Source organism: Symsagittifera roscoffensis, chromosome 7 (assembly GCF_963678635.1).
Source record: "Symsagittifera roscoffensis chromosome 7, txSymRosc1.1, whole genome shotgun sequence".
NCBI classification, from domain to species: Eukaryota; Metazoa; Xenacoelomorpha; order Acoela; family Convolutidae; genus Symsagittifera; species Symsagittifera roscoffensis.
This window is the reverse complement of record NC_087068.1, coordinates 59,069,900-59,088,184: the sequence shown is the minus strand read 5'-3', so window position 1 is coordinate 59,088,184 and position 18,285 is coordinate 59,069,900. Positions and strand designations below refer to the sequence as shown.

At 38.7% G+C, this 18,285-nt stretch overlaps 1 protein-coding gene across 1 annotated transcript in view; it reads left to right on the top strand.

Annotated features, from left to right (window-relative positions):
• LOC134852100 (uncharacterized) overlaps positions 1 to 14,802 on the top strand; it is a 59,826-nt gene extending 45,024 nt beyond the window's left edge. The window contains exons 18-19 of the mRNA XM_063868379.1: positions 13,277 to 13,411; positions 13,682 to 14,802. Of these exons, the coding sequence (XP_063724449.1) occupies positions 13,277 to 13,411; positions 13,682 to 14,332 (786 nt within the window). The 3' untranslated portion in view covers positions 14,333 to 14,802. The remainder of the gene's footprint in view (positions 1 to 13,276; positions 13,412 to 13,681) is intronic.
• Positions 14,803 to 18,285: the final 3,483 nt, after the last annotated feature.

Genomic DNA, 18,285 nt, shown 5'->3' with positions numbered 1-18,285 from the left:
GCTTTTTTTTAGATTCATTTAAATAGCTAAAGGGCCCACAGAAATTCAATTGCAATGATTCATTTGGCTACCTTGCTTCCGGAATTCAACGTAGATCTCTCCTGTTACACATAGATTTAAGATTCTTACCCGCCGCAATACATTATCTTCAGTTTTCCGCCATCGCCGCGATGTTCCGGTGAACAATAAAAAACCAAATGTCTTTCGCCGCCGTGAACATGTTTGATTTGCCATGGTGGTAGTGGTGCATTCTGTTGTTGATGGCTTTGTGTAGAGTGTTGGATAAGACGAGCTTGTCGTCCATTTATAGCGTACATGGAAAATCTTGACAAACTGCGAGTTTTGACGATGCATGTTGTGGACTTTCTGCTGGATATCCGGGTCCTTTGCTCTTACCATCTCGTAGCCAGCTGGTAATTGAGGTTCTGAGGCGTATTGCGATGCAATGAACCGGAGGTTAAACCATTCAGGGAGGGCAGTGTTTTTTTGGACCTCCTTACAGTTTCGCGGGACTAAAAACGTTATGCAGTTTTTCGGGTTTTCGGGTCCACCGGAGGAAAACTTTCTCCCTTGATCTCCGAAGGAATGGATAGGACGATGTTCGTTTTCAAGCTGCTTGTTTCAGTCGTAATTGCATGCAGTTTAGTCTCTCCATTTACTTCCTCCACTCTATCATCTCCGCTGTCACTCGTATCGATACTCGGATGCCTCTTCATAAAATTTTCCAGCTTTCGGAATGTTTTTTCAATCGTTTCAGTTTTATTTTCGATTGAACTCTTGCTGCGTTTCTTAAATTAAAAATCGCTCTTTCGGAATGTTTTCTCCATCGTTTCAGTTTTATTTTCGATCGAATTCTTGCTGCGTTTCCTAAATTAAAAATCGCTCCAACTGTTTTTGAGTTTTCGGCGGCGTATGCAAATTGCTGCCTTTTGATTGGTTGAACGTTTATCGCATGCTATTTGGCCCTCTAGCGGCTGTTTTGTTGATCGAAATTTGCATAATTCTTTCCTGTTGGCTGATATCTTCTCATTTGAGTTATTGCTGATTTTTTTTATCCAGTCCCCCAAATAATTTAGATTTTATAAATCCGAGGGCGCTACGAATAGAATTTATCTTTGCCACTGTAAACATACTATCATAATTTAAAACTGGTTTTGCTAAACTATTTGAATTTCGGGATAAAAAAATCTGCCAGTCCAGTTTTAGCCCCCGGTTTATGTTCCACTTGGAAGTCGATTGGAGTTAATCTCCCTAGCCATCCTTTTAGCGGCTGAACAACATTCTGTTTTTTTTTATTATTCCCGTTCAATAACGATGCCAACGCTTTATAGTCGGCAATAACTTTAAAAGTCAATCCCAAACCATAATTTCGAAAAAACTCCGCACCCCATAATACCGCCTGCATTTCAAATGCGCTTGTTGAGTACCTCTTTTCGGCTAATTTAAAATAACGCGATGCAAGTGAGATCGGCCGCCACCCTTCGGGTCCGAGTTGTTCAAGCACGGCTACCAATCCGTGATGTCTTGCGTGGCAGACACTCCTAATATCTTTGTGTACATCAAAATGTTTTAGTTCCACAATTGGCATTCCGGTGTCCACAAATATTCGTTTTTCCTGCTGAGTAGCAGGCGTAACGGCGCCGATGCTTCAGCCAGCGCCAGCATATATTTACGCAAACTGTGGATCGATCACATAAACGATTTGAGTTGCGATAATGTGCGAGGCGGTTTAAGTGATTCGATCAGTTCCGTCTTTCGGATGAACGGGGTAACTCCTGTCGAGGTTATTTTATGCCCGAACCACTCTTATTCTCGTTGCGCGAAACGTTGTTCGCTCTCCGATCCTTTTGTTGTTGTTTTATATATCATCGATGAAGGCATGTGCCTGTGGAATTTTGAAAAAATCGAATCCAAAACCTTTTGAAATTCCGCTGGCATCGTGGTTTACCCGTAGAAATCTGTTTTAAATCGGTACGTTCTTGTTGATTTACCACCAAATAACGAAAAGCTTCCCTGCACACTAGTTTTCGGTCTGAGCGGCAGTTATCTGTAAGCGTTAATTCCATAGTTGAAAAATAAATATCTCGGTAGTTTCTTTGCTAATTGTCTGTGCGACCGTGTTCACAAGTTCCTCGATATTCGGCATTTGGTTTTTATTTTTAAGCACTTAATTATTTAGTTCACGAGCTGCCAGTGCGAGTTTTACGGAGCCGACTTTCTTAACCGTTTTTTTTTTGAACTGTTTTTTTACCGAGAAACGAAATATCGCTCCTAACAGTCGTCAAATTCTTCGATGTGCCCTTGGTGCAACAATTTATTTATTTCCCTAGCTACTTTTTCTTATAAAATTATGAGGACTCGTCTACCTTTTTGCTGAATGGGTGTTGTGTTTTCAAAAAATCTGCCTGCACCATATAACTCTTGATCTTACAACTTACCGCGTAAAAAGATTTGAAAATTGCTTACTAAAATAATCCTGCCACGCTTTTCCTCGGCGTTCTCATTTTGTAGTGGCATCACGTGCTCCCCCGGTGCCTTCTGTGTTAACTGGGGTCCCAGTTCAGCCATCAGGTCCCGTCCAATTATTGATGGAGGGTTTCCTCCAATCACTTTAATGGATGCTGACGTCGCCCAGCCATTGGACGCCAAGTTCACCTTCATCGTTGAAGTAAGTGGAGCGGATTGTTTCCTTAATCTTGGAATGCTCGATCCTCCGGTGTTAAGTCGCATAGTTTCACTACTGCGGCGCCCAGACATTTTGGAGCTTTCCGATCGTGATGATCGATACCGGCGATGCGCTATCGATCTTTACGCTAGTCCTTTTCTCGTTGATTACAATTGGTAGTTTTGTGCCTGCAACTCGCAGTTCGGTGCTCTTTTTCGATCTAATCGATATAACCAAGTAGTCTCTTGAACTCTCCGAATCCCACGAGTGCTGTTGCGGCGGTGATGTGTTAACCCACCCCACGGAGCTCTTGCTCTGTGACGTGTCGTCACCCATTCGGAATGATTCAGGGCCAAGAAAATCACGGACAATATGCAAATTTTGAGGCGGAATTGACTGATTAAAATCAGCGAGCGGATACGTGAATTTTTCACTTTATTAAAAATTGAAATTAGTTGTCATGAATGATAATGTTAATTAAGAATCGATGAACGTGGCGAATGAAGGGCATATACGGTTTTCTTTAAAAATTTCCTTCTTAATTTTTTTTTGTATACTGCGTTCATTGACTCTTTCCAACGGTCTGTTGGTTATGTTTCATTGATTTTCCTTGTCAGATTTTTTTTTTAATTTAAAAAGCTTTTCAACGATTTTTTCTTAATGTATCGCTGTGTGTGAAATTGTTTTATTTATAACCGCTAAGAATCAGGTATACGTGGAAGCAATTGAAGGCAATAGGTCAGAGCCTCGTGGTTGAGTCATGAAAGATTCCAGTTCACAAATCCCATTGAAATAAAGACAGCTTGCTGAGGCTCTTTTGTGGTTTGACTTTTGGTATAACCAACTGGATTGTATCAAGGTCATAAAGATACCAAATTAGAGGTCAACCAAAGGTAGCAGATGTTTCTAGCACCAGAATGAAATCGAAATTGATTGACAGATAATAAATGAACAAAAACTAAATGAGTTGAGTGAATCAATTTAACCACTATGACATTCCCTTTTTGTAAAAATGAAAAGATATGAATAATTAACGATTCGAAATTTAAGTACTCAATTGAATGTTTTGACTTGTACTAAGCAACTAAATTTTTTTAATTTTTTGACTAATCCAGTCAGCTCTTTGCCTAGACTCTCCGAGGTTTTATTTACATTTTCTGTTCACTCCTTAGGAAATGTCATCAATCATCACTGCCCCATTTTGCCGACAGCCGTTCTTTTTCTTCCGCTCCTGCATGAGTCCATATCGTCTTGACTACTTTTCGAGTATTGTCTTCCTCCCCGTTTTTTCTTTTCGTCGCCTGGATGGGTATTTTCTGTTTGTCCCGAGGGCGCATTCGTTGTTTGCGCCGAGGGTGCGTTCGGCTCGTGGAATACCTCCGCCGCTCGCTTTCTTTCTTTCCCCGATCGCGTTCCCGTCGCCTGTACCACTGAATTTTGCGTTCTCTGCCTCGCTCGCACTCGCACTCTTGTTGGAGCTGAATTTTTCTGATAAGTGCCCTTGGTGGCTAATTTCCTGCGGAGTCTGCTGTTTTGGTATATTGTCAGCGGCCCGTTTCTTTGGTGTAGTTGTGTTTCTGATAGCTACTCGGGACTTCTCAAGAAAGCGACCATTAATCATCCTTATTGTATGCACGCTTTCCGCGACTTTTTTTAGAATTGAGTAATGTATCGGTCCCCCGTTCGTTGGAACACTAATCCCGATGGTCCAGCCGCTGTGCTAGGGTCCGCTGTCGTTCTTGACGACGGTTCGTTGTCCTGATTAATTGCCTGATCGTCCGTTAACTGAATTGGGTGGTTTCGAGTGCTGTCACAATACTCCGAGTCTGACCCGATCCCTCAATTAGTGTGTGCTGGATTAGACATTTCTCGTGCCACCGGATCACGTTCATTTAAACAGGCAGATTAAGATTTAAGTACGTTTGACCAGTTCAAGTTGTTTAGCGATGACTATTTGGTTAGGTTTCTCAACACCGTGTTTGCCTTCCGACCATGATGTGCTTCAAATGGTGTACTGTTAAGTGTTGCATTGTTCGAAAATCGTAACGCTCCGAGGACCCGTTCGAGTATTTTATCCAAGGGTTCCGGTTTTTCCTCACGCGCATCTCATGTTTGTTTATATGATTTAAGGAACTTAAGAATTTTATCCGAGTGGTTTTTTCCGCAGACCATCGCTGATGGCCAAAGCGAGAATCGGTCGACAGCTACTATTACGCTTTTTTTTAGATTCATTTAAATAGCTAAAGGGCCCACAGAAATTCAATTGCAATGATTCATTTGGCTACCTTGCTTCCGGAATTCAACGTAGATCTCTCCTGTTACACATAGATTTAAGATTCTTACCCGCCGCAATACATTATCTTCAGTTTTCCGCCATCGCCGCGATGTTCCGGTGAACAATAAAAAACCAAATGTCTTTCGCCGCCGTGAACATGTTTGATTTGCCATGGTGGTAGTGGTGCATTCTGTTGTTGATGGCTTTGTGTAGAGTGTTGGATAAGACGAGCTTGTCGTCCATTTATAGCGTACATGGAAAATCTTGACAAACTGCGAGTTTTGACGATGCATGTTGTGGACTTTCTGCTGGATATCCGGGTCCTTTGCTCTTACCATCTCGTAGCCAGCTGGTAATTGAGGTTCTGAGGCGTATTGCGATGCAATGAACCGGAGGTTAAACCATTCAGGGAGGGCAGTGTTTTTTTGGACCTCCTTACAGTTTCGCGGGACTAAAAACGTTATGCAGTTTTTCGGGTTTTCGGGTCCACCGGAGGAAAACTTTCTCCCTTGATCTCCGAAGGAATGGATAGGACGATGTTCGTTTTCAAGCTGCTTGTTTCAGTCGTAATTGCATGCAGTTTAGTCTCTCCATTTACTTCCTCCACTCTATCATCTCCGCTGTCACTCGTATCGATACTCGGATGCCTCTTCATAAAATTTTCCAGCTTTCGGAATGTTTTTTCAATCGTTTCAGTTTTATTTTCGATTGAACTCTTGCTGCGTTTCTTAAATTAAAAATCGCTCTTTCGGAATGTTTTCTCCATCGTTTCAGTTTTATTTTCGATCGAATTCTTGCTGCGTTTCCTAAATTAAAAATCGCTCCAACTGTTTTTGAGTTTTCGGCGGCGTATGCAAATTGCTGCCTTTTGATTGGTTGAACGTTTATCGCATGCTATTTGGCCCTCTAGCGGCTGTTTTGTTGATCGAAATTTGCATTATTCTTTCCTGTTGGCTGATATCTTCTCATTTGAGTTATTGCTGATTTTTTTTATCCAGTCCCCCAAATAATTTAGATTTTATAAATCCGAGGGCGCTACGAATAGAATTTATCTTTGCCACTGTAAACATACTATCATAATTTAAAACTGGTTTTGCTAAACTATTTGAATTTCGGGATAAAAAAATCTGCCAGTCCAGTTTTAGCCCCCGGTTTATGTTCCACTTGGAAGTCGATTGGAGTTAATCTCCCTAGCCATCCTTTTAGCGGCTGAACAACATTCTGTTTTTTTTTATTATTCCCGTTCAATAACGATGCCAACGCTTTATAGTCGGCAATAACTTTAGAGTCAATCCCAAACCATAACTTCGAAAAAACTCCGCACCCCATAATACCGCCTGCATTTCAAATGCGCTTGTTGAGTACCTCTTTTCGGCTAATTTAAAATAACGCGATGCAAGTGAGATCGGCCGCCACCCTTCGGGTCCGAGTTGTTCAAGCACGGCTACCAATCCGTGATGTCTTGCGTGGCAGACACTCCTAATATCTTTGTGTACATCAAAATGTTTTAGTTCCACAATTGGCATTCCGGTGTCCACAAATATTCGTTTTTCCTGCTGAGTAGCAGGCGTAACGGCGCCGATGCTTCAGCCAGCGCCAGCATATATTTACGCAAACTGTGGATCGATCACATAAACGATTTGAGTTGCGATAATGTGCGAGGCGGTTTAAGTGATTCGATCAGTTCCGTCTTTCGGATGAACGGGGTAACTCCTGTCGAGGTTATTTTATGCCCGAACCACTCTTATTCTCGTTGCGCGAAACGTTGTTCGCTCTCCGATCCTTTTGTTGTTGTTTTATATATCATCGATGAAGGCATGTGCCTGTGGAATTTTGAAAAAATCGAATCCAAAACCTTTTGAAATTCCGCTGGCATCGTGGTTTACCCGTAGAAATCTGTTTTAAATCGGTACGTTCTTGTTGATTTACCACCAAATAACGAAAAGCTTCCCTGCACACTAGTTTTCGGTCTGAGCGGCAGTTATCCGTAAGCGTTAATTCCATAGTTGAAAAATAAATATCTCGGTAGTTTCTTTGCTAATTGTCTGTGCGACCGTGTTCACAAGTTCCTCGATATTCGGCATTTGGTTTTTATTTTTAAGCACTTAATTATTTAGTTCACGAGCTGCCAGTGCGAGTTTTACGGAGCCGACTTTCTTAACCGTTTTTTTTTGAACTGTTTTTTTTACCGAGAAACGAAATATCGCTCCTAACAGTCGTCAAATTCTTCGATGTGCCCTTGGTGCAACAATTTATTTATTTCCCTAGCTACTTTTTCTTATAAAATTATGAGGACTCGTCTACCTTTTTGCTGAATGGGTGTTGTGTTTTCAAAAAATCTGCCTGCACCATATAACTCTTGATCTTACAACTTACCGCGTAAAAAGATTTGAAAATTGCTTACTAAAATAATCCTGCCACGCTTTTCCTCGGCGTTCTCATTTTGTAGTGGCATCACGTGCTCCCCGGTGCCTTCTGTGTTAACTGGGGTCCCAGTTCAGCCATCAGGTCCCGTCCAATTATTGATGGAGGGTTTCCTCCAATCACTTTAATGGATGCTGACGTCGCCCAGCCATTGGACGCCAAGTTCACCTTCATCGTTGAAGTAAGTGGAGCGGATTGTTTCCTTAATCTTGGAATGCTCGATCCTCCGGTGTTAAGTCGCATAGTTTCACTACTGCGGCGCCCAGACATTTTGGAGCTTTCCGATCGTGATGATCGATACCGGCGATGCGCTATCGATCTTTACGCTAGTCCTTTTCTCGTTGATTACAATTGGTAGTTTTGTGCCTGCAACTCGCAGTTCGGTGCTCTTTTTCGATCTAATCGATATAACCAAGTAGTCTCTTGAACTCTCCGAATCCCACGAGTGCTGTTGCGGCGGTGATGTGTTAACCCACCCCACGGAGCTCTTGCTCTGTGACGTGTCGTCACCCATTCGGAATGATTCAGGGCCAAGAAAATCACGGACAACATGATTCCGAGCGGTGGTCGTCCGCGACTCTTTCGCTTCACCCGGTATGTCCTTTCAAAATGGCCCACTTTTCTGCAGAAATAGCATGTCGCCCTTTTTGCGGCGCATTTGCTCATATGCTCGCTAGTAAATCCTGGCTTATCGCAGTTATAGCATCAGCGTTCGCCCACTTTTGTTTCCCTTCGGATTTGTCCTCTCCCTTGGAATTGTCTACGTCGCGGCCCCGGTTTTTCCGGTATCCGCCTCTGATTACACCCACCGGTTCTGTTTTAATCTGCAGTCCTCCTCTGGTCGGTGCACTTGTAGCGCTTGATCCCTCGGCTGTCGATACTTAAGTCTATTCGTATTTGTCAGCACTTTCATATGACAGCGCTATGAGGTACACTTCTTCTGGGGTTTTCGTCTATCTACATAGCTCTTTTTGAGCTTCCCTGTTTGTCATATTGACGATAAAGATGACTCTTAGTATCCTTGTCTTCAGTAATCCGAAGGTGCATCTTGCTGCAAGACCGCTTAGAGCTGAATGGAATGCGTTGCTTGCGTGATAATAGTTTGAACACTTAATAAGTCTGATTCTGTTCCTTTTTGAATTCTCCATCAAGGGCATCTGGCGCCCTTGGATAGCGCGTAGCCCCCAAGCCCAGGTGTGGTCTCCTTTTTAGCAGTTCGTCTTGTCCTTTTTCCCCGAGGCACTAGTATAAGTTGGGAATCAAATTTGTTCTGGTTCCAATCACAGTTTTCCATCTACGTCCGCTGCTAAGCCCGCTATTTGCGTTGGTGTAAAAGTACTTGCAAAGTAAAAATTTGCCGAATTTATCGAGTGTTTTGCTACCATTCCCCACTGGAAGCGGTTGATCCAGAACTCCCAAAGCATTGTTGGTTCAGCTGTTTCGGGGGCCAAAAAGACAAAATTTCTAATGGGTTTTCTCCCACCCTGTCCTGCTTGCTGCGCCCTGTTGAAGGGCTTGATTTCGTGTCGTTTAATTTCCAATATCAATAACCAACTGGATTGTACCAAGATCATAAAAATACTAAATAAGAGGTCAACCGAAGGTAGTAGACGCTCCGAAGGTCAGTACCTGTCAATTGTGTCTAGCACCAGAATGAAATGGAATAAACTAAACGAGTTGAGTGATTTGATTTAACCACTATGAAAGTTTCTTTGAAGTTCGTTTGAAATTCCTTTGCCAAACAAAAGGCTAGTTATGCTCTCGTAAAAGTGAAAATTCCGCGAAAGAATTTTTTAAGTGGATTAACCAGCGGAAAAAATTTTTACTTATCAAAAAAAGTTTTTAATCACAAAAATTCTGACTCAATATTTACACAATTTTATAGGTGATATTTTGTTCTTTGGTTTTTAAAGCTTGAAAGTAAATCTGTTTTTTCGTCAATGTTCTTAAACCAATTGGTAATATCCAGTTTTCTGTGGGCTATGTTGTTTTTCAAGGCATCTCTTCGCATTTTGCTATTTGTTATTGCTGCAGTTTTTAAGTGTTAACGAACGAAGTTGTTTGGTATTCGGGTGTTTTCATGGGTGTCGATTTCAATAGAAGTCATAATTTCACCGCACAATTGGCAAACAGATTTTCATTACTGATGCTTTTCTATCGGTATTTTCTCGCGTTTTAGAACTAATTCATTTTTTCCTGGTGATTTTTTAGTGGTTGTAGATAGTATCACGTTGTGATGGAAAATATCCATTTCAAATTTTATTCCGATTTGAATTCCATGCTATCTCGGTTAGCTCATTACCTCTAAGCGGATCACGTGTTTTTATGGAAAAAAAGTGTTTATCATATAATTTTTCGAAAGTCAAAGAGCTTTAACATGGTGTTTTTTTCTTAGAAATTATAAACTTGAAGATGTTCAGAAAATATTAATCAGTTCTCGGTTATCTTGGTCTTTGTTATTTTTCGAACTTTCTGTTGACCACCTCTTTGTTGGTATTGGCGAATTGCAACTTTGCCTGCGTTGATAATTAGAAGTGCTCAAAACCCTGCATAATTGTTCAATCGTTCCTTTTAACTGTTGCTTGTGCTCCTACTACTAGTGAACTCACTGATTTCCATTTGCTGTTAAATTTCGCCTTGAGTGAGCGGAACAAACAGAAATTTGTCCATGCAGGCGAAAAATTCAATTGAAACTCCCATAATATTCTTGCGACCAATTTCAGCTGGAGATGCCTTAAAAGACACTGTAAAAGCTTCGGTGAGTGTTTTTGAAAAAAAATGGCCATCAAAACTTAATTTTTCATTAAGTAAATACTTTTTACGAGCAAAAAGTTGCAGGGAACTACAGATGTTTGACGCATATTGCATCTAAAATATAGGTTCGGAGAACTAATTAAAATTAATGAACATAGTGAAGACGCTTTTATAGGTGTTGGTGATTTTTTTAACGTTTTTTTTTACAGGAAAGGGTCTTTAAATGCTCTAATAACTACAAATGTGCATTCAGACATATTAATGCATTTATGAATGCACTTAGGCATATATGATTTTTTGAGTTCAATTGAAATTCATCTGCTGGAAGTTACGTAAATAGCACTCTCCAAATAAGAAACTGTGGAAATGGCGCAAAAAATGTGAGCAATGTCTAGTTTAGAAAGTGGATTTATTTTTTTTATATTTCCAGCTATTGATCCAGTTTTTGCAAGCTGGGTTTATATTGTCTATAAAGCCCCAATCATAAACTTTTCTAGAATGTCAAAGAGCATAAAGGGCATCTATTTTTTTCTTCGAAATTCGAAAAGTGAGATTTTTTCAACAAAGTCAATTTTTTTTCTGTTTACTTGCGTTCATTACCCTTTTCCAACTGTCAGTTGACTATGTTTTTTCACTACCAATTTTTTGAATGGTAAAAGAATGCATGATTGTTGTTCGTGAATTTTTTCGGAGAAAGCTAATCTTTCCGGTCGAAAAAAGATGATAAGGAACATCCTTTTTGAAGAATAGCGGTACTTTTATAAAGAAAGCAGAAGTTTTATCGAGCAGTTTTATCGAGCAGTTAAAAACGAAAGACAAATAAGTCTGGAGCCGCTATTACGTTCTATATTGAACTTCCAAAGACTAATAAGCTTTCAAAGTAAAAAAAAATGCGAACAGCGCCGCCTACACCAAAATAACATTGTCTCAAACAACTTGGTGGTTTTTCTTTTTGATTTCCATTTTCTTTTTTTTTGAATTCGAAACTTTCATCGTGTTTTTTTTAATCTGATTTATTTTTTTTACCGCGACAAAATATGGCGTGGTGCAAATTGCCCCTTTTCAGAAATACTGCGAATTGTTGCTTGCGACGAATTGCTCTGATGCCCACTGTGGGTTCTAGAACAAATGAAGGAAGAAACTGAGGGGGATTGATTGATCTCTCATTCAGTGAGAGCAGATATGTCAGTGAAGCCAACGCCATTAGCTTTTAAGAGAATGAACGTAGTGAATACTCTTATATAGGTTGTGATGTTTTCTTTTTGTTTTTTTTTCTTCTGGAAAAGTCAAAATTTGTTTACGCGCTCAGTTTTGATTTTTTTGCGGTTGGACGTGTGATTTTTCTAAAGTTAAGTGCATTTCCATTGTTAGGAAGGCAAACTCAACTATCGAACAGCTAAAGTTTAAAGGTCACGAAAAATGTGATCAAATTCTGATTTCGAAAGTGGAAACTAATTTCAGTGATCAAATTTCTGATTTCGAAAGTGGAAACTAGTTATCAGATTTATCAGCGTAATAAAAGTTTTAACTATTGATCCAGTTTTCTCAAACAGTTTTCTCAAGTTTTATCGAGCAGTTTTATCAAGCAGTTAAAAACGAAAGACAAATAAGTCTGGAGCCGTTATTACGTTCTATATTGAACTTCCAAAAACTAATTAGTTTTCAAAGTAAAAAAAAATGCGAACAGTGCCGCCTAGACCAAAATAACACAGTCTCAAACAACTTGGTGGTTTTTCTTTTTGATTTCCATTTTCTTTTTTTTTTGAATTCGAAGTTTTCATCTTGTTTTTTATCTGATTTGTTTTTTTTACGGCGACAAAATATGGCGTGGTGCAAATTGCCCCTTTTCAGAAGTACTGCGAATTGTTGCTTGCAACGAATTGCTCTGATGCCGACTGTGGGTTTTAGAACAAATGAAGGAAGAAACTGAGGGGGATTGATTGATCTCTCATTCAGTGAGAGCAGATATGTCAGTGAAGCCAACGCCATTAGTTTTTAAGAGTAATGAACGTAGTGAATACTGTTATATAGGTTGTGATGATTTCTTTTTTTTTTCAGGAAAATGTCTCAAAATTTGTTCACGCGCTCAGTTTTGATTTTTTTTGCGGTTGGACGTGTGATTTTTCTAAAGTTAAGTGCATTTCCATTGTTAGGAAGGCAAACTCAACTATCGAACAGCTAAAGTTTAAAGGTCACGAAAAATGTGATCAAATTCTGATTTCGAAAGTGGAAACTAATTTCAGTGATCAAATTTCTGATTTCGAAAGTGGAAACTAGTTATCAGATTTATCAGCGTAATAAAAGTTTTAACTATTGATCCAGTTTTCTCAAACAGTTTTCTCAAGTTTTATCGAGCAGTTTTATCAAGCAGTTAAAAACGAAAGACAAATAAGTCTGGAGCCGCTATTACGTTCTATATTGAACTTCCAAAAACTAATTAGTTTTCAAAGTAAAAAAAAATGCGAACAGTGCCGCCTAGACCAAAATAACACAGTCTCAAACAACTTGGTGGTTTTTCTTTTTGATTTCCATTTTCTTTTTTTTTTGAATTCGAAGTTTTCATCTTGTTTTTTATCTGATTTGTTTTTTTTACGGCGACAAAATATGGCGTGGTGCAAATTGCCCCTTTTCAGAAGTACTGCGAATTGTTGCTTGCAACGAATTGCTCTGATGCCGACTGTGGGTTTTAGAACAAATGAAGGAAGAAACTGAGGGGGATTGATTGATCTCTCATTCAGTGAGAGCAGATATGTCAGTGAAGCCAACGCCATTAGTTTTTAAGAGTAATGAACGTAGTGAATACTGTTATATAGGTTGTGATGATTTCTTTTTTTTTTTCAGGAAAATGTCTCAAAATTTGTTCACGCGCTCAGTTTTGATTTTTTTTGCGGTTGGACGTGTGATTTTTCTAAAGTTAAGTGCATTTCCATTGTTAGGAAGGCAAACTCAACTATCGAACAGCTAAAGTTTAAAGGTCACGAAAAATGTGATCAAATTCTGATTTCGAAAGTGGAAACTAATTTCAGTGATCAAATTTCTGATTTCGAAAGTGGAAACTAGTTATCAGATTTATCAGCGTAATAAAAGTTTTACCTATTGATCCAGTTTTCTCAAATTGGGTTAATTTTAACAAAAAACTTAATTTTCTGTTGGATTAGGTGGAAATACTGGGTCAGAAGTTGAACAGATTTGTGAAGAGTGGCTCATCTCGAGCAGCTGGGCCAGGAGCAAATGCAGTGGATGCCGAGAAAAACTTTGCTGACGATGTCCCCATTTCAGTTCTGGACGACCAGGTAATTGTTTTCGGAGAAATTGCGAGTCAGCTGTAGGGTGGACAACTGGGAAAAATATAGTTAGCTATAAAAGTTTAATTGTTAAACAAACTTTAGAACATAATGTCCGTTTTTTTGGTTCGAAAAAAAATTTGGAAAAAAAGTGTTTAAAGAAGTTGAATTTTGTCGATGATGTTGTTATATTTTCTTGTTTAAATGTTTGATCAGGACAAAATGGAGAATGAAAAGTATTTGCGCACCAAATTGAACTGGTGTTATTTTGATGTGCAGGTTCTGAATGGGTGTCAGTTGGTGTGGAGCACGGCTGAGGGCAGAATCTCCCTGGTGCAGGCTCACCACATCATAAAAGCGAATCTCTCTTGGATCGAACACGAACTGCACGTCTCTTCCCTCAATCGAACCAACATTCCATCCCCGTCTGCAGGTCAACAAGAACAACAAACCCCAACAGCAGCATTTCAATCTGCTTCGAGTAAATCTGCAATGAACTCGACTGATTCAAATACAACTGAGTTCCAGATACCGTCTGCACCTGTGTATGGTCCCTTGACTTGCAATTCTGGGAAGATACACACTTTAGAAAGTCTTAACCAGCAGTTAGACTGGGATAACTTGTTTTGCGTAGACCTGGGCATTTCAAAGTTGGCGCTGAAAAAATTGATTGTCAACAGACCTGAATTTCAAGACGAGTCAATGCTTCTAACGGGAATGGCGGAATGTTTTGAAAGTGAACAAAGTGTGAGTAAAAATGAAACTATGACAGATTCTGATTTGGTCGAAGATTCATTTCAAAAGGAATATTCGAAGATGGAGACCAATTTTGAAGTGGATATTGCAAATCAAAGACTCCAAAATGAACAAAGTGTAGCGCAGCAACGAAAAATAATGATCAATGAGATTCGCGAAGCGTTACATTTGTAAATTATGATAAAAATATCAGCTATGTTTGCCATAGGAAAGCACAGAAAATCCTTAAATTAGATGTAAATTATCCAACTTATGTAAAATGCACCTTAAGTAGCTTAAAGATATTTATTTTGAATGTTATATATATTTTTTGTAAATTTAAGTAAATGTAAATACAAGTAGAATGTTTTCGTTCTTGCAAAATCATCTGATTGTTGTTTAATAGTTAAATGGAAAATTACGCTTACAATTTTAAGATAAGAATATAGAAAATTAGCTGCATAGATTCTGAAGATCCTGATAAGATTGATTCGATCAGAATAAATGAAATTATTGATCAGATTTTTTCTAATAAGTCGATCAGAAGTTACTCTGTAGTTAGTTCAAGTCCTAGCATATGTGCCAAATTTTTGAATTGTAATGCATGTTTCTTGTATCAAAAGTTGTTGAATCAAATTTGAATAATGTACAAGATACGAAAAGTAATTTAATTTTGATGTCTTTCTTGCTTTTGCTGATTTTTGAGAAGAAGCAAATTCATTCAAGGTAAGAACGAGCGATGAGATTTACAAAGCATTAATAGTTGAGTGGCTTTTCACTTTTCATGATCGTATTTTAAGAAAAAACTTCAGGCTGATTTAAGCAACTTTGTTGGCTTGTCTTCTGATTTGTTTTTAAACTCTTCAAATTCGTTAAGGAATGCTTTCGAACTCGCTTATTACAATTTAAAAAATAGCGTAAAAAACGGTAACTGCTGAAGAAATTTGAACCATTTCCCAAAGTCAAGCGAAAAAATCGTAATGACAATAAGAGAAAGAGAAAACAAGGATAGCCGGTTACTGTGCAATGTTTTCTCAAATTAGTGTTTTTTTTGCATTATGTGATAAAAAAATCTGAACAAAAGACATGGTACAATAGGTCAATTGGAAAACAGTTTTTGAAAATAATGACTAGAAACGAAAAAAAAAATTTTGCGGAAATTTTTTTTAATTTTCAAGTTTTTGATTCACAAAATTGCGCTAAAAACTACCTTAAGGTGAGTAAAACTAAGTTTTCACGGCTTAAATTAATTTAAATAACCTAACTACCTTACTAATTAGATCGAAATTAAACCAAAAATCAAAAATATAAAAAAAAAACGGGTTTTTCTCGACACTGAAAACTTTTGAAATTTAATAATGTTGTTCGAATCACGACTGAAAGGGCTTTTAAAATATATATCACTGAACCCTCTCCGATGATCATTTGTGGTAGCCGATTTTGCGTGGAAAACAAAAGGTTGAACAAAAAAAACTAAAACACACCCTAGTACAAAGTTCCTCCCCATTTTCAAAGGTCGGAACGAAAATAATGATGAATTGTTAAACTGAAAGAAAGCCACGAAACATTAGAAAACGTAGCAGTAAAAATGAGGTTAACACTGAAAATCAGTTCACTGGAAAATCAACAACAACAAAACATTGCCGATAGTTCCTCAGTTAAGATAGTTAGTGTGGTACCGCAACTGCTACTGCCATTGCAGTAACTATGCAGTCCTCATATATATTGGCCTTGATAGTGCTACTTATATCTGCCACTGCTATCGCAGTAATCAGATAGTCATCACATATTGACCTTGATAGTGCTATACATATTGTTATCTATAAATTATATAATTCTATTATAAAAACCAAGGTCAAAGAATACGTGACCTTTTAGAAATTCAAGAGAGTCAATCTCTCAGGCCTGTGGCTAAGAACACAGTCAGTAACAAACTAACAACAGAAAAGAAACGGTTTCATTATGGTTAATTAAACTCTTTCGAAACCACTTCAGTTTTCACTATACAACCTCAGAGGTATTGTTAGTTACCACATGGCGCAGCCAGCAGGATCCGGTTTCACTGCTCAGGATAATAGGACTGATCTAGGAATCCCAGTATTTTGGGCATCCGCAAATTCAGACCCACCTTGGAGTTTTGAAACGTGGCTTGACCAGTTCCTATTAGCTGTTACAGTTAAAGAGAATGTGGATCCAGAAATAATGTTACAAGAACCCAAACCGGTATTAGAAGAACCTTTACCAGCTCCTGAAACACCAGCACAAAACGAGGATGAGATTGCGACAACAGAAAGAGAAGCTCGGAACAGATTGGCTCGAGATAGAGTGGTTCAAGAAAATGAAGAACGGACACTAAGAGGACCTAGAGTGGGACACAATGTATTCTATCACGAAGTGGGCAAACGGCTAACATCGAGATTATTCCTCGCTTTAGGAGCAGAAGGGAAGAAAAAATTTATACAAAAGAACCCTCACACAGAAATATCCAAACTAGGGTTTCGCGATATAATTCGATTAGCAAAACTCTCATTTGAGAAAACGAAATGTATTACCTATGAGAGATACAAATTGTTCACACGATCCCACGAATCAAATGAAACGTTGGAATCTTTTCATGCCGCACTGACTGCACAAGCAGCAAAGGCTGAATTGGGAGCGTTGGAAGAAGAATTGGTACGAGATTTATTCATCTCAAGAATGAAAAATGCTGTCCTCCAAGACACATTGACGTTCGAAACATTCTCTCCAGAAGAAGTGTTAAAACGTGCACTAAAGTTTGAATATAGCAAACAAACAACTCAAGCATTCCAAAAATCTTCAAACACAAACAGCTCAGGACTGTTTACAACTCCACAGATGAAGATTAAACAAGAACCAATTATGGCAATCGGAAATAAAGGGTATAACCCTAGACGTCAAAATCAAAACAGAAGAAAATAGTACGAAAATAAACCTCCAAAAGGTAAAGGAGATCAAAAACAATGTACGAGATGCGGTAGAGCATTTGTAGAGAATCATTTAAAAAATTGTCAGGCAATGGGCAAAACATGTAAAAATTGTAACAAACCTAATCACTTCGCTAAAATGTGTAGGTCTCAACAAATTAACGAAATTGCAAATGAAGATTCGAGCTCGGGGGAAGAGTGCAATCTTATACAAACATTCGATTCATGTGATGATTTTGAAATCATGTCAGTAGAGGAAGAGTGCACTTCCATCATGGACATAGAAAAGTACATCACAAAAAGGATTTCGGAAAATGCGTACAATAACGAAAGAGGTCAGAATAGAGCATTGACGGAGAAGTCGGGTAAAATTGAAAAGATCGAAATTCGCAGAAATCCCAAATCGCATCAAATTAAAGCACTTAAAGCTTTGGTTAAGATTGATAGTCATATTTTGAATATGACTATAGATACTGGCAGTCCAGTATCACTCCTGAATTGGGCAACAACGAAACAGATTCTGGAAGGACCTTCGAATTCAAAATTTATTCCGGCAGAAAAGCTGAACCTGTCCGCGCAGTTTGTGGATTATAATAAACGACCTATTCTAATATTAGGAGCGTTAAAAGCCAATCTACGTTCGGCAGGTTGGGAAGTGTTGGGAGCGATGTTACTGGTCACAGAGAGACGTATGCGGTGCATATTAGGTTTAGATCTTCAGAGTAAACTAGGAATTCAAACCACGCAAAAATCGGCTCCAACACGAAGGTCCAGGTTTGATGTGTTACTGTGCGAACAGTCAGATAGTTGGAAGATTTACTTTTATAAGAAGTTCAAAGATCTATTCGATAGACAAGGGGAATCAAAAAATCACATGGTGAGTACAAAATTTAAATATCCTCTGTGCCCTATTCAAGAGAAAGGTAGGAGAATTCCTATACACATTCAGGATAAAGTTCAAACAGAACTAGACAAGCTGCTCACAGAGGGACACATTGCGAAATTAGACAAATGCACAAGCGATTGTTTTATTGCCCCAATTGTTATCACAGTAAAAAAAGACGATTCTATTAAATTAGCCTTGGACGCCAAACCCATTAATAGACAGTTGTACAAAAATAAATACCAGATGCCTAATGTGGACGAACTGATTGATGGGGTTAGCCAGATCATCACATCAGCATCAGAAGGCTCTCTCTTTTT